At 47.0% G+C, this 13,827-nt stretch overlaps 1 protein-coding gene across 3 annotated transcripts in view; it reads left to right on the top strand.

Moving 5' to 3' along the window:
• Window positions 1-13,827, top strand: part of FSTL4 (follistatin like 4) — a 768,172-nt gene that overhangs the window by 375,748 nt on the left and 378,597 nt on the right. For all 3 annotated transcript variants that reach the window (XM_060416502.1, XM_042250516.2, XM_027970246.2), the window contains one exon: window positions 313-346. In XM_060416502.1, coding sequence (XP_060272485.1) covers window positions 313-346 — 34 coding nt within the window. The remainder of the gene's footprint in view (window positions 1-312; window positions 347-13,827) is intronic.

Raw genomic sequence — 13,827 nt, 5'->3', positions numbered from 1 at the left:
AACAGGGTATTTCCTAACAATTGGAACCAGCCCAGTTTCCATATAAGGAAGACCATGAGAGTTGGGTCTGCTCATTAAAAACTGCATGATTAACAGTATTTTTGCTTAAGCCAGCAAAGCAGTAAGTGGTTTGCATTTACAGATGTGTGTGTATATGTTGAGAGTTTAGTAGCCCCAACACTGCTGAAAGTCTTTTATTTATGAGATTGTTCACCCTTCTGTGAATGAATGTCCAACAAGAGGTGAGGTATTTGCAAGTATTTCTACATATGCATTATTCTTCAAAAACACCAAATCTTTCTTGTCTTGCAGGAATCCAGAAGCCTTGATGTCGCAAGAAGAGAAGGTAGGGAAGATGCACTCATACTCATTTCATTCTCATTGTGGGCATATGGATGTAGTTTGGTAAAGTTAAGATTAACTTCAGACTGCGGGCAGCCTGTTCTTTGAAATTTCATGTGACCTGTTCTGGGTGCTGACTGCTCGGCGCTTGCCTCAGGGACTGCAGGAACAAAAGCTGAAGTTTGCTTGTGAGAGCTGTGTCTTCCACCTTCAGGTATCAGAGATGGGGTCTAGGCAACTGGCTCGTTCGTGACAATGTTTGCAGTCTCTCAAAAGAAGCCTCATTTCTGAGTGAAGTTTGAAATAATTAACCTGGTGAAAACTACATCAACAATCAAAATTGTTTATGGTTTGAGATATTTCAATAACTGGGAAAAGGTGCCACTGTGAAAAATATTTCTGATTAGATTTTTACGACTTTAGTTAAGCGGAAGTAGATATAAGTACGTAATTTTCCTTTTGAAAACAATTCCACCATGTTTTATTTTCCTTGCGAGAGTTCCTCTAGTGCATTCGTTTTCTGATTACTAAGGTAAATATATATGGGTGGTAATTTCTGAAATCTTTTAGTGGAAATTGAAGTTACTCTTACTTGCTTTCAGTGATACCTAGTCTCTAATAAGAGACTGTCTTTGGTATGATTGGGGCTTCTCTGGTGGCTCAGAGGTTAAAGCGTCTGCCTCCAATGTGGGAGACCCGGGTTCGATCCCTGGGTCGGGAAGATCCCCTGGAGAAGGAAATGGCAACCCACTCCAGTATTCTCGCCTGGAGAATCCCATGGACGGAGAAGCCTAGTAGGTTACAGTCCACTGGGTCACAAAGAGTCGGACACGACTGAGGGACTTCACCTTCACCTTTGTATGATTTATGGAAATCACCACCAGTCATCCCTTTATTTCAGGGATGGGAGGATGAAGTTAGGAACCAAAGTGCGTTCTTGGTCTGGGGTCTGGCCTTTAGTTTTAGCTGTAACCACACCTCCTTCTTGGTGGTATTGTCTCCAAAAAGAGCACCAATCATTAGAAGTGAGAAAATACCATACTGATTTTCAAACCTAAAAACCTTGCCTCTTGGTTAGTTCTTATTTTATGCAACACAGTGAAAAACACAGAAGGGTCACGTTACTGAAGTGTGCCTCTAGACTTAAACTTTCCATACTGTCTATACTCATGGGTTCAGAGAACCAGTTTGCTGCTGTCTGTGGTACTGGAATCCCGGATACAAAGGATCTGGTTAGTCTAGCTCTTGGATGAACTTTCTGGCTTTCACTCTCATTCGCCATTGTCTCTGGTCTGGGGCTCAGCGTCCTCTGAACTGCATCCATAGCGTAAACCACAGCGTTTGGACATCAAAATCAAATGGTACTGGATTAAGGTGGGTGGGGCAGGGAAGGCCTGTTTCTGATTCAAAGTTGTGTTCACAATGGATATTATGACCATGTAACCTGGAGAAAAATAGCCATTAGGAGACAAGTTGGCATGAACTTTGGTTTAGAATACTATTCATTCCACTACTCCTGAGTGTGTGTGCCTGTTTGGTGCACAGCACTATTTGCGTTATGGAATCACACATGAGCTTAACTGTTTTGGACTCTTACTGTTCTTGTGTTAGAAATGTCTTTAAATAGTAAGGCTAGGATATGAGAAAATCATGTGTATTTTTGCTCAAAGGCATAAAAGACCTTATTGTACCTGAGACTCCAAATTCCTAGAAGACTATGTGTCTCAGGGTGAGCAAAGGCATGGTTAGGCTGTGCTCTATTTTCCCATAACCCTCTTCTTTCTTGAAGCAGCATCTTTCATAACTGGCTTACTGGGAACATATGCCTTGGGTTTGTACTGGTAAATTTGTCTTGATGTAACAGAAACATTTTTCTTCCTCCTGTGAGCTGATGTTTCTTGCTTGCTTCTGTCAAAATTGAGTGTTTGAAAATTCCTGAGATCGCCCGGTGCCTTGGTGTCAGTGCTTATAACCTGGCAGGAAGGAAGGAAGAGTGGGACCTTGTAGGTCAGTTCTGAGTATTTTTTAAGTCTGAGATTCAATGGCTTGGGTAGTAGGGTTGTTAATCTTCCCCAGAACAGTGTATGTGTATGGGTATAAAAGTAGTAGAAGCACTGTGAATATTTCAATAAACATTCCTGCAAACACAAATAAGACATTATTGTCTAGCAATGAACACTTAGCTTTGACTTGATCTGGCACTGAAAGAGGAGCAGATAATTAACCCTCTGAATTTTTCTGCCTAGTCTGCCAGGCCCAGGATATCCTAGAAAGGTCTAGAGGGGTAGCCTATGGACCACAAAACCTAAGATACTTTTCTGGTTTTGTTTTTATGTAGCATGTGACTCAGGATATCAGCTCCAACCAGGGCTGATAGCTACACATGGATGACCAATTGCCACTTTACACTCTGTAACATTGGAAGCTCTGGATTAAGTCTGTGGAGTGAGCGGTGAGGGAGCTAATCTTAGCAGTGGGAACGGAGTCCAGGCTAGGTCACGGCTGTGCTGGAGATCGTTAGGGTGGCGCGAATGCACCCCGTGCCTCAGATGGGCTCTGGGCCTTAGTTCCTCTGTGCCCCTCCCGTCCAGTGCTGTCTTGGTTCTCAGATGGTAGCCCGGCTGTCTTGCCTCACGCATTGTCCCTGCAGCCTGCCTGCTCTTTGTCCCTCATCTTGTGAAATCCCACCTCTCTCCTATCCCTTCCAACTCTCTTTCTGAAGAGTTTTGCTTACCCTACTTTACCTGGGAGTTAAGGACTTCTAGTAAGTCATTCATTTCCTAAGAGTTGAGACCCTCCCCTCTTTCACTCCTAAATTCCTCAAGGCCTTAGCCCGGGGCCTATAGTTGCTCAACAATCATTTCCTGAATTAAGTGCAAATTTTAAAATTGCCTTGTATATGTATTTTTCACTCTGATCCTGTCCCAGTGATATACAAGAGAGGCGCTGAATCATTTGGTTCTACAGAGGCACTTATAGGAAGTGTTCTGTGGATATCCAGATATTCCCAGCTGGTGCATTGATGAAAGTGCTCCATGTTCAAATAGGTTTGGTATTATAGGTTGGATTGTGTCTCCTAAAAAGATATTTTGAAGTTCTAACCCAGAATATGTGAATGTGACCTTACTTGAAAATATAGTCCTGGCAAATGTGTAATTACAATGAGGTCATATTGGATTAGGGTGGACCATGATCCAATAAGTGCGCTCCTTTTGAGGAGAGCGATTTAGACACAGACACAGGGAGCATGGCATGTTCTAAAGGAGGCATAGACTGAGGGCATAAGCCAAGCAACACGAAGGGCTATTGACAATCAGCAGAAGCTGGGAAGGAGCGACCGAGAATCCTCCCCTAGTGCCTTCACAGGGAGGGTGGTCATGCCTACACCTTGATTTCTGACTTCTAGCCTCCAGAACTGGGAGAAAACAGATATCTCTCATTAAGTCACTTACTTTATAGAACTTTGCTACAGCAGCCATAGGAAAATAAATCACTTAGTAAATGCTGGACTCAATATCAAGCTGGTTGTTATTTTTATTGCAGAATCTCTTAGGTTGTGAAGATGTTAAATAGGACTTTGAAAAGGGAGTGTAATAAGCAGCATTTCCCAAACTTAGTTTCCCATGGCATCTTGGTTTGTTTTTAATCATCTCTGGCTGGGCTTCCACACAGTGCCCTTTGCAAGCCCTGCTGTAAAGAGTCCACAAAGAGGGACCGCTTTGACAGAGCCTAGGACATGCCCCAGCGTGTGACTGTCTTCCAAAGGTGGTGTGTGGAGAGAGTGGTGAGATAATGTTAATTGTATCTTAGATATTCTGAAGTTTTCCGAGTTTCGTGTTCTTTATCTCCCTTGACTCTCAGTAACCCATGATATAAGCAGAGCAGATGGCACCTTACATGAGACTCCTTCCTTTTCATGCTTGTTTTAGTAGAAATAAAGAGCCCTTTGGGCCAAGGTCCCTCTGGACCAATGTCTCTCTGAGACATTGAACCTCTCTCTAATGGGCAGGAGATGATTTGATCTCGCTCCATCACCCAAGGATTTCTAAGCCTACATGATCACTGCCAAGCCCAGAGAGCTGAGAGGGCCTCTTGGAAGAAAACTTTCTAGGGGAGCTTTGTTTCCAATTAAGATTTGTGGGAAGGACTCTCAGGGGAGCCTGGAGGGCGACGGAGGATCAGATATTATGGCAGGACAGCAGCCTTGGGAGGATGTCTCTTGGTACCCCAGTTGGCCCTCCTTCCATCTCCAGGGCAGTCTTACATCATCCTCTTGTCCTGGGCCCCCCTTTGCCAGCAGCACGGGGAAGGCAGATGGCTGCTTCTTCATTGCCTCTCTAATGCAGGCGTTTTTACACCTCCCTCTACTCACCTACAATTTAATTTCAACTTTTTTTCTGAAGCTTCCACAAAAGGTGCCAACCTCACCTCACCGAGACACTCCCATGTCCACTCTGAGAGCTGATGCTGATGATAACTGCCGGGATCCATCTACCCAAACCGGTGCTTTTCTCTAACTGATCCCATCACACTGAATTACAGTCATGAGAGAACACTCGAGTGAGCTGAGCAAGTGGCCAGGATAATTCAGCCCTTGTCAGCCGCCCCTTAGAGCATGGGGCGATCAGTAAGCTATTCCAGATGTCTGTGACTGTGCTGTGATTAGAGGCTGTGGGTTTTGGGGGTGGGCGCCAATGTCATACTGCATTACCCATCTTCCCTGCGATGGCTCACTCACACATTGCCTTCTAGACCAGCCTGTCGTGGCTTCCAGCAGGGCTGTGAGGGAGACTTGAGAGGAGGGATGCTGCTGTCTTCACAGAAAAAGAGAGGAAAGTGACAGTCACACAGCCAGGGTGGCTCTGTCTCCTTAGCAATGCAAATCTCCTGCATAAACATGACCTGCCAGTCCTGAGTGTGTAACTAGAGCCTCACTTTGTGAAAACCCTTGGAATTATTCCCTTAATTGGCAGCTGCCTCTAATAGCCCCTTTTTAGTTCTTTGCATCTGGGTGAACTTCAGCTATCAAGAATTGCAGTCTGTTTACCATTAATTTTGATTTTGTTTAGCAGATGTTTTCTGGGTCTCTCGGTTGCCTGCATAATCTATCTTGGTATAATGTAAAGTGGCTGACTCTTTTCAATGAAACAGATTAATAAACTCCTAACTTCTTTTGAGATAACTTCTTTAATGGCTGCAGATGTAGGGAACTTAAAAGGAAGCCATTCAGATTTGTCAGTGCCTGGGGCAGTGGGTCCTTTTCCAATCAAGACTGCCATCTGGGGAGAGAGATGGGATTTCCTTCCCTATCCTACCCCCCACTCTATACAGCAGAGCTTGCTTGTTCTCTCCAGCAGTTATTGGGCTCCAAAAAGTTGGGGGTGGCACCTGTCTCCTTCAGTGTCTAATTCCACAGCAGTTGACTCTTTCTGGAGAGTGCTTTCTCTTCAGCTGCTGGAAAACTGATATTGTACCTCTGTGCCCCAGGTTGAGTGGGGAGTGGATGGCACCACTGGCTGGTGTCTTCTGGTTGCATACAACGATGTGGCACCCAGTTTGGCCACGACCAATTAGCAGAATCCTACTTCTCCGCTTACTCACAGTGTGACTTGGGGGAAGTTACTCAATCTTCTCTGAAAAAGCTTCAGTTCAGTTCAGTCGCTCAGTCGTGTCCGACTCTTTGCGACCCCATGAATCGCAGCACGCCAGGCCTCCCTGCCCATCACCAACTCCCAGAGTTCACTTAGACTCATGTCCATCGAGTCGGTGATGCCATCCAGCCATCTAATGCTCTGTCGTCCCCTTCTCCTCCTGCCCCCAATCCCTCCCAGCATCAGGTCTTTTCCAATGAGTCAACTCTTCGCATGAGGTGGCCAAAGTACTGGAGTTTCAGCTTCAGCATCATTCCTTCCAAAGAAATCCCAGGGCTGATCTCCTTCAGAATGGACAGGTTGGATCTCCTTGCAGTCCAAGGGCCTCTCAAGAGTCTTCTCCAACACCACAGTTCAAGAGCATCAATTCTTCGGTGTTCAGCCTTCTTCACAGTCCAACTCTCACATCCATACATGACCACAGGAAAAATCGTAGCCTTGATTAGACGGACCTTAGTCGGCAAAGTAATGTCTCTGCTTTTGAATATACTATCTAGGTTGGTCATAACTTTTCTTCCAAGGAGTAAGTGTCTTTTAATTTCATGGCTGCAGTCACCATCTGCAGTGATTTTGGAGCTCAAAAAAATAAAGCTTAGGACAGTAATAGTACACACCCTTAGTCCTGACTGCATTGTAGAAACCCAGCTTGCACTGGCTAACGCCTAAACACCTTGTGAAACTGCAGAGTCTAAGGGAGAGTGGATCCGGCCTCAAAGACAGCTCCTGGAAGACCTCACACTCCTTTTCTTTCCTCCTCTTGGCGTTTTGGCCTCTTCCACTCAGCCTTGCAGGCTGGCTCCTGGCAGCTGGTGCTCACAGACTCCTGGCTGACTGCTCACTATCTGAGAGGGTGAAACTACTTTCCTCCCGAGTAAGCGGAGAAAGGTCTCCATGAAGATTCTGATTTGCTGGCCTTGTATCATGAGTCAAGCCCTAAACCACTTACTGGCAAGGAGGGGTTGAAACAGTGTGATTGGCCAGGCAAGATCATGTGTTCTTCCCCTGGGGATTCGCCCTCACTCAAATGCCAGAGAGTGGGTACAGGTTTGGTCCACAGAGAAAGGATGCTGGGCAGCATGCCCTCACAGCTTCCTGGACGCATTATGGGGAGGGATTCAGCATGGAGAGCCCTTGGCCCAGTGTGGGCTGTGGCGTCAATGCACAGTGAAGTTGGTGGTCTTCACTGTGGCTGTTTTCATACTGTATCTGTAGGTTTGGCCTCAGATATACCACAAAGAACGTCTCAGTCACCAAACCCATTCCTCTGTCTTCAAGCTGACTTACAGATGATGTTGCAAATCTTAGTGTGTTAACTTTTCCTGTGAAGGATTTTCTGAAATTTAGCCCAGAATCTTGAACTCTCTGCTCAGATTCTCTTATTCTGCAATCAGAGAAACAGCTCTCTTCTTGATGATGTCTTTAAAAACTTAACCACAAACACGCATAAAATTTGTATTCCCAGATTAAGGGTTTTCTGGGCACTGAGGTCAGAAACTGTCTTGAGCATCACATGCTAAATCCTTCCTATTTCCTTTTAATTACTTCATCATAATAAAACTCAGGCAGACAATGGCCTTTCCCAAGGACCAAGCACAGCCTTAGCCAGAGGATTCTCAGGCTGTGGGTGACCCCAAGCTTCTGTTCCCCAAGCTTCTCGAAGACAATTCTAAGCGTCTGGGCATGGAAACACCAGCCGTGGACTAAGCCTGAGGGAACCTGAGTTGTCTCTGCTGCCTCTTGCATGCTCTCCCTTAATCAAGGGTCTTCCAGGCTCTGGGTGAGTGCTTCCTCCTATCACCTGGCCAATGTCTGCTTTCTCCCTGATTTGGAAGAAGCAGGACCTTGCTGTGTATAGCTCAGAGAGCCACTCGTGCTACCGATTATGTGTGTGACACCATGCCTGCTGCCTCAGTGCTATGGTGCATGGCGCTGGCGGCCGAGGTCTGCTGCGCTCCAGTGGAGGCTCCCACACTGCTGTGTAGGGTGAGCCCCGGGAGAGAAGGGATCAAGGCCCTTCCTTGCGGGTCTCCCACCTGGTCTCCCACCTGGTACACACAGATCCCCACACACCCTAGGGCTGACCCGGCTCTCTCAGAGAAAGTAAAATTTCTCAGAAAGTAAAATCGCAGGTGTGGGGTTGCCAGGTTGTTCAGCTGTGGGCACCCTGTCTCACCTACTGCACTTACTCTTCCCACCGCCGCCCTTGGGAGGGCTCCTTCTCCTTAATGACCATCCTTAGGGAGCCACTCTGCTCTTTCTGACACCTTGTGCTTATGGTGGGTCTGGGTGGGGTGAGGAAGCCCTGTGCAGTGAGCTGTGTTGGTGGTGAGAAGTCTCCTTGGGAGCGGCTGTTGCAAAGTGTGTCCCTAGGCCCCTCTCTGGAATGGCTGGGGAAAAAGTCACATTGTCTGAGAAGTCATACCCCTCAAAGGGTATGAACCTCTGCAGCTTCATAAGGACAGTAGGGCGAGCCCTTCCTGAGACGGCATCACTGTGAAGCACACTAAGCTGACTTGTCAAGACCCGGAAACAGAGGTGATGGCACCCCCAGTAGACCTGCTGAGATCCCATCTTTCCCCAGGGAAGGAGGCAGTCCCTTCTCTTCTCTGAGATCCCAGCAATAGAGGCTGATATTTGTCATCTTCGCCCCTTGCCTGGCCCCTAAGCCTGAAGCGGTTTCTCTACTTTTCAGGAACCCTTGAAATGATCTGTTGCGTACAAACTCTGAGGTCCTTTTTAAACTCGTTAAGCCACTTGCCCCAGCAATATTAATGTACCATCAGTGAGCCTTTGGGGTTAATTATCTGTGACTTAAAAATCATTTGTTTCTGTCTCTTCTATTTTATTGCTACTCAGCAGTCTTTCTTGGGAACAAGGTACAGAATCTAACTGACCATTGTGATCTAATTCCTTTCTTGTCATCAGAATTAGTTCATCTGTTAAAAACTCTTAAAAAAAAAAAAAACAAATCTCCCACTGCCTTATTTTCAGAGTGTGTTGTCTCAGCATCAAATCCTTCCTCTCTCAGCTTCCTCAGACACGGAGCCCACACGGGGAGTAATCTGCAAGGTGATGAGTCCTGTTTGGAGGAGTGAGGCCTGGCCGTGCGCTCTGTCCCAGTCAGCCCCAGTGTCTTGTGGGCACTCACTACTGCTGTGCCACTGGCCTATTTCTCCCCTTGGGTGCAGCGAGGGCTTCACGGGGTGCCCTCTGGTGCAGACGCTGGCCGTGGTGAACAAGCTGCATGCCCCTGGAGGGCCCCTGCAGGTCAGGCAACGAGGGCCAGGGATCTAGGACTTTACAACCCACCTTGTGGTTCTCTGCACACTCATTTTTTGAGTATGCTTTTTTGCTGGGACTGTCAGTGGGCTTCAAGAAAATGCTTCAGGGCGTGTGTGTGTGTAGACAACTCTTTTTGCAAAATGTTGAATTTTGCATGAGGTAACATTAGCTTGCTTTGTGCTCTTGGAAAGTCAGGAAACACGGGCCCCAGAAATGAACAAGCACTGACCAGCCACCAGCTCTGTGGGGTGTGGGCAACGACCAGCAGCCTCTGGTGCTGGGTGCGGGCAGCAGGTGGCCGTCCAGGCTGGTGTGTGAGCACAGTCAGCATCATTGAATCGTGCATGGGGCTAGTTCACCCAGGTACCTAGGCCAGTTGTTGTCCACCCACCCACTCTCCAGAGGCCACTGTGGCGAGCCCTCAGTCCCTGAGTGCTCCCTGCCTCCTGCAGTGCTTCTGAAGCAATGTTGAGGAGCTTGGTTTGGTCATGACTACTTCTAAAAGATAAATCACTCTGGTAGAAAGGTAAGCACCATTCTTGGGGTTTTGTGAAGGCTTATTGGGTGCTAATGAAAGTTTCCTTGGATGGGCTGGAATTTGCTGGATGTGCAATGATGACAAGGTGTGGTCCCTGCCTTTACAGAGCATGTGCGTCCATGAAAGTGTCAGCTGGGGAGATACAAGAGTCTCCTGCAGACAGAAAGGCCACAGCTGCCATGTATCAGGGCCAGGTGCCTTGTAAGGGGCAGACCCCAAAGCAGGGGAGTATTTGCTCTATGAACACCAACATGGGAGCCAAGGGGAACAGCTCCCTGAATAACGTGGTGGAAATGATGGTTCAGAGTCTTCTCTCCAAGGGACAATTCTGTTGGCAGAGGGTCTCTTTTGGGCACACTTGATTAGTGGGGACAATTTTGTTGTTGGAAAAGTAGCCCAAACAAAAGGAACAGCTTGTTGGCTTAGTCAACTGGAAAGCTGGGTGGAGGATGGAGGCATGAGGGGTGCTGGCTTCAGGCAAACCTAACGTAGGGTACCAGGATCTGGTTTCACTCATCTCCCCTCTTGCAGTTGACTCCCCGTGGTGAGTGCCAACCTCCCTTACATCTCCAAGTCTTTTCCTCTGGAAGTGCTACTCAGATTGGATGGGCTCAGGTCACATGCCCCATCCTGAATCGGTGCCTGAGGCCAGGGGGATGCTGCACGCTGCTGGGTTTAGCAGGGTCATGGCTGTGCACCTGAGGGTGAGAGGGAGGTAGATGCCCAGATGACAACGGGGGCTCTTCCCACAAAGGGGACATGATGCAGGAAGGTGCATGTTATCAGTTACTAAGTTATTCCACATCTGAATGTGTGTTACATCCTCCACCCCCGAGGCGTGCTGAGTGCCTCAAAAGCAGGCTTAGGCTAAGCTGCAGGAAGCATTTACCTAGTGTTTCCGGGTAGGGCGTTGCTCCCATCTTCTAAGAAGGAAAGGGGATGTGGCTTGGAACCCAGATCCCTGATGACAAATGCAGGCCTATTTGGTTTTCTTAAATCACAGCTGCCTCCAGCAATGGGGTCTCCTGCTCCTTTGACCCCCTTCCCTTGTGACAGACATAGTGACCTGGTAAGGCGCAGTAAGCATCCTCTGGCCTGGACTGTGGCTGTATTATCGTTTGTTTGGACCCCAACCCATTCTGCTTTCCTTAGCTCTTCAGCAAAAGAGCATGAAGATCAAAAGCTGATATCAAATCTCCCCCCAGCCCCACCCTTTGGTGACTTAGTATTTCCCTCCGTGAGGCTTCCAGGAGCTTTATTTTCCATTTTTGATGAGAGATCCTGCTTCTTTCTTGGAAAGGAGATGGTGGGAGCTCTCTGCACTGCTGCTTCCAAATGGGCATTTGATAGCAGGCAGGGACACAATTGAGGTGGGGAGACCTGGTCCTCACAGAAAACCAGTGCTCTTGTTCACCAGCCACTTTTAAGCAAGCAGCTTCTTGCGCTTCCGTGGTCGCTCAGACCTGGGTTTGATCCCTGGGTTGGAAAGAGCCCCTGGAAAAGGGAACAGCTACCCACTCCAGCATTCTTTCCTGGAGAATCCCATGGACAGAGGAGCCTGGCGGGCTACAGTCCATGGGGTCGCAAAGAGTCAGACTGAGCAACTTTCACTTTCGCTGATTTTTTTTTACTGATAGATTAGTATAGTAGTAAAGGCTTACTTCACTGCTTTAATATAAATTGCTTAGATCAGAAGAGTTCTTAATGGAAACATTTTAACATACTCATCTTTTATTTAATCCTCATAAAAGCCCTCTGACACAAGCATTGAAATTTTATTTTGTAAATAGAGAAAAACGGGGAACCCTTTGAACGCTGTAGGAAATTGATCAAAGAATTAAAATGGGCTTAACTGAGGTCATCCAGGAAAGCACGTTCCTGATGGAAATTCAGCAGTGTTTGTACAATTCTGATGGAAATACTCCCATTTGCCAGCGGGACTCATCACTCTGCAGCTGAAGTACCCGCAGGGTTAGGGTGATGGGACCCTGCAGGCTGCCACTGCCAGAGAGAACCAGAGACCTCCACATTGAGAAGAAATGGGCCTTAAAGGAGAAAATCACAGGTCTGGAAAAAGAGTTGTGGGAGTGAAAATACATTTCAGCCTGTTTGTTTTACTAATTTTTGCAGTTATTTGTGCTCTCTTTTTGCTGGAAGCAGCATTCCCATCCAGCTGCTTGGCTGCTTCATTTGAATTTTTATCATTTGTGTGAATCACTGCATATTTGGGCACAAAATAGGAGTCCTGTGGCTAAGAGGAGACATTTATCTGACAGGGTCAGATCTAATCTCATGCTTAGAAACTTCAGCTGAAAATAAAATGAGTTGAGGTTTTTTTTTTTTTTTTCATTTTCTTTCTTTCTTCTTTTTTTAAAGACAGCAGATCTGCAAAGCTGTTCCTCGCCCCTTTATACAGAATGTACATCTTATACTTGGATAGTGTTACCAGGCCACTTTTTGCTTTCAAAGGACTTTCTCGTTTGTCATCTCTTTCACTACCTTTAAGAAAGCTGTGCATGGGGTGGCGTGAAGATACTATCATTGGTGACTTGAAGAGTGGAGAAACACGATGTTCAGAGGCAGCAAGGGGCTTGTCCCTGGTCACAGAGCTAGCAGAGGCGGGGCTGGAGCTGTGGCGTCAGCTCTGTTCTCCTCCCCACCAGGCTTCCTCTACACAAGTATGAGTTGACAGCAGACGTTTTCAAATTAAAACACAATGGGAAAGTGCAGAATTTTCAATCCTGTTATGGTTCTTTTAAGAATAAATTAGTGTGAAGACGACTTTTCTCATCTGTCAGTGTAATGATTCCATACCTTGGGGATTCAGAATATTCAGAATGTGTGTGGGGGAAATGGTAAAAGTTAATCATTTTCACAGTGTCTGTCTGTGGTGAGGTTTAATTATCACTTGACATATTTCATGGTTTAAAATGATGACAGTTTAAAATAGAGCCAGGGAGAGCCAGAATATCCATTCATTACTGTGTGCCTGGCGCTGCATTCGAGTAACCCCACAAATACAGATGCTCCCCACACAGACGATTCTGCAGCCTGTTCAGATAGCCGCATATGTCCCTGGAACTGAAACCCAAATTAAGAACTCCATTCTGACCCTGCTGTCGTCATCCAGAAGGAGCCTGGGTGAATCTAGATTCACGGCTTGTCTGTTGGGTCATATTCCAGATGCCAGCCTCCCCAGCGCTCTCCCAACCCAAACCTGGGCCTTCTGCAGAATTCCTAATGAACAAGGCAGTTTGTTGTGATGTGTGCTTTGAATGAATGAATGAAAGATACTTAAACTACAAGGGGTGATAAACATGTCCGTGTGTCTCTTAGGGAACTGTGTGTCTTCCAAAATGAAAAGGTTGAGAAGCAGCCGCCAGTTGTGGTTGTTGTGTAAGAAGCTCAGCTGTTTGTGTAGGAAATAATTAAATAAGTGTTTCTTTCCCATGGGATTTCTGGAAGAGCTGCTGCCCAGAGTGGACCCGTCTGTCCAGATTTCAAATTTCACTTTGGAGAGTCCAGGGAGAGGGAGCAGATGAAGCCATCTCAGAAATGCAAATGCTGTTTGACATCTATTAGCTCATTGCTTATCCAGCGCTGACAGGAGGATCCATCAGGATGCTGTTATCATGGATCAGAGACACTCAGTGTGTAGCGAGAGACGTGCCAATGCCGTTCGAGCCCCATTTCGGAGGTCTGAGACCATGCTGGGTGTGCTCCTAGCCCTCTGGTCCAGGAGCCACCTCTTCCCTCGCCTCACTGTTTGTTTCCAAGGCCAGTCCCACAGCCAGTCTTCAGGACTGCATCCCTGCCACCAAACAGCTGCCTGAATGCTCTGCGTGGCGGTGGTCATGGCCTCCTTGGAAACTCTAACTCTCTTTCTGGCGCTGACATTCATGGAATCATCCCATGATTCAGCCCCACATCTGGAACATTCCTTCGGGGTCAACCATCATTTTCAAAGGTGGAGACATGCTTGAGCAGCAAAAGTGATGGGCTTGAAGTCCCATG

Source organism: Ovis aries, chromosome 5 (genome assembly GCF_016772045.2).
Source record: "Ovis aries strain OAR_USU_Benz2616 breed Rambouillet chromosome 5, ARS-UI_Ramb_v3.0, whole genome shotgun sequence".
NCBI lineage: Eukaryota > Metazoa > Chordata > Mammalia > Artiodactyla > Bovidae > Ovis > Ovis aries.
Note: the sequence above shows the minus strand (reverse complement) of the source record. Positions and strands in the feature narration are given on the sequence as shown.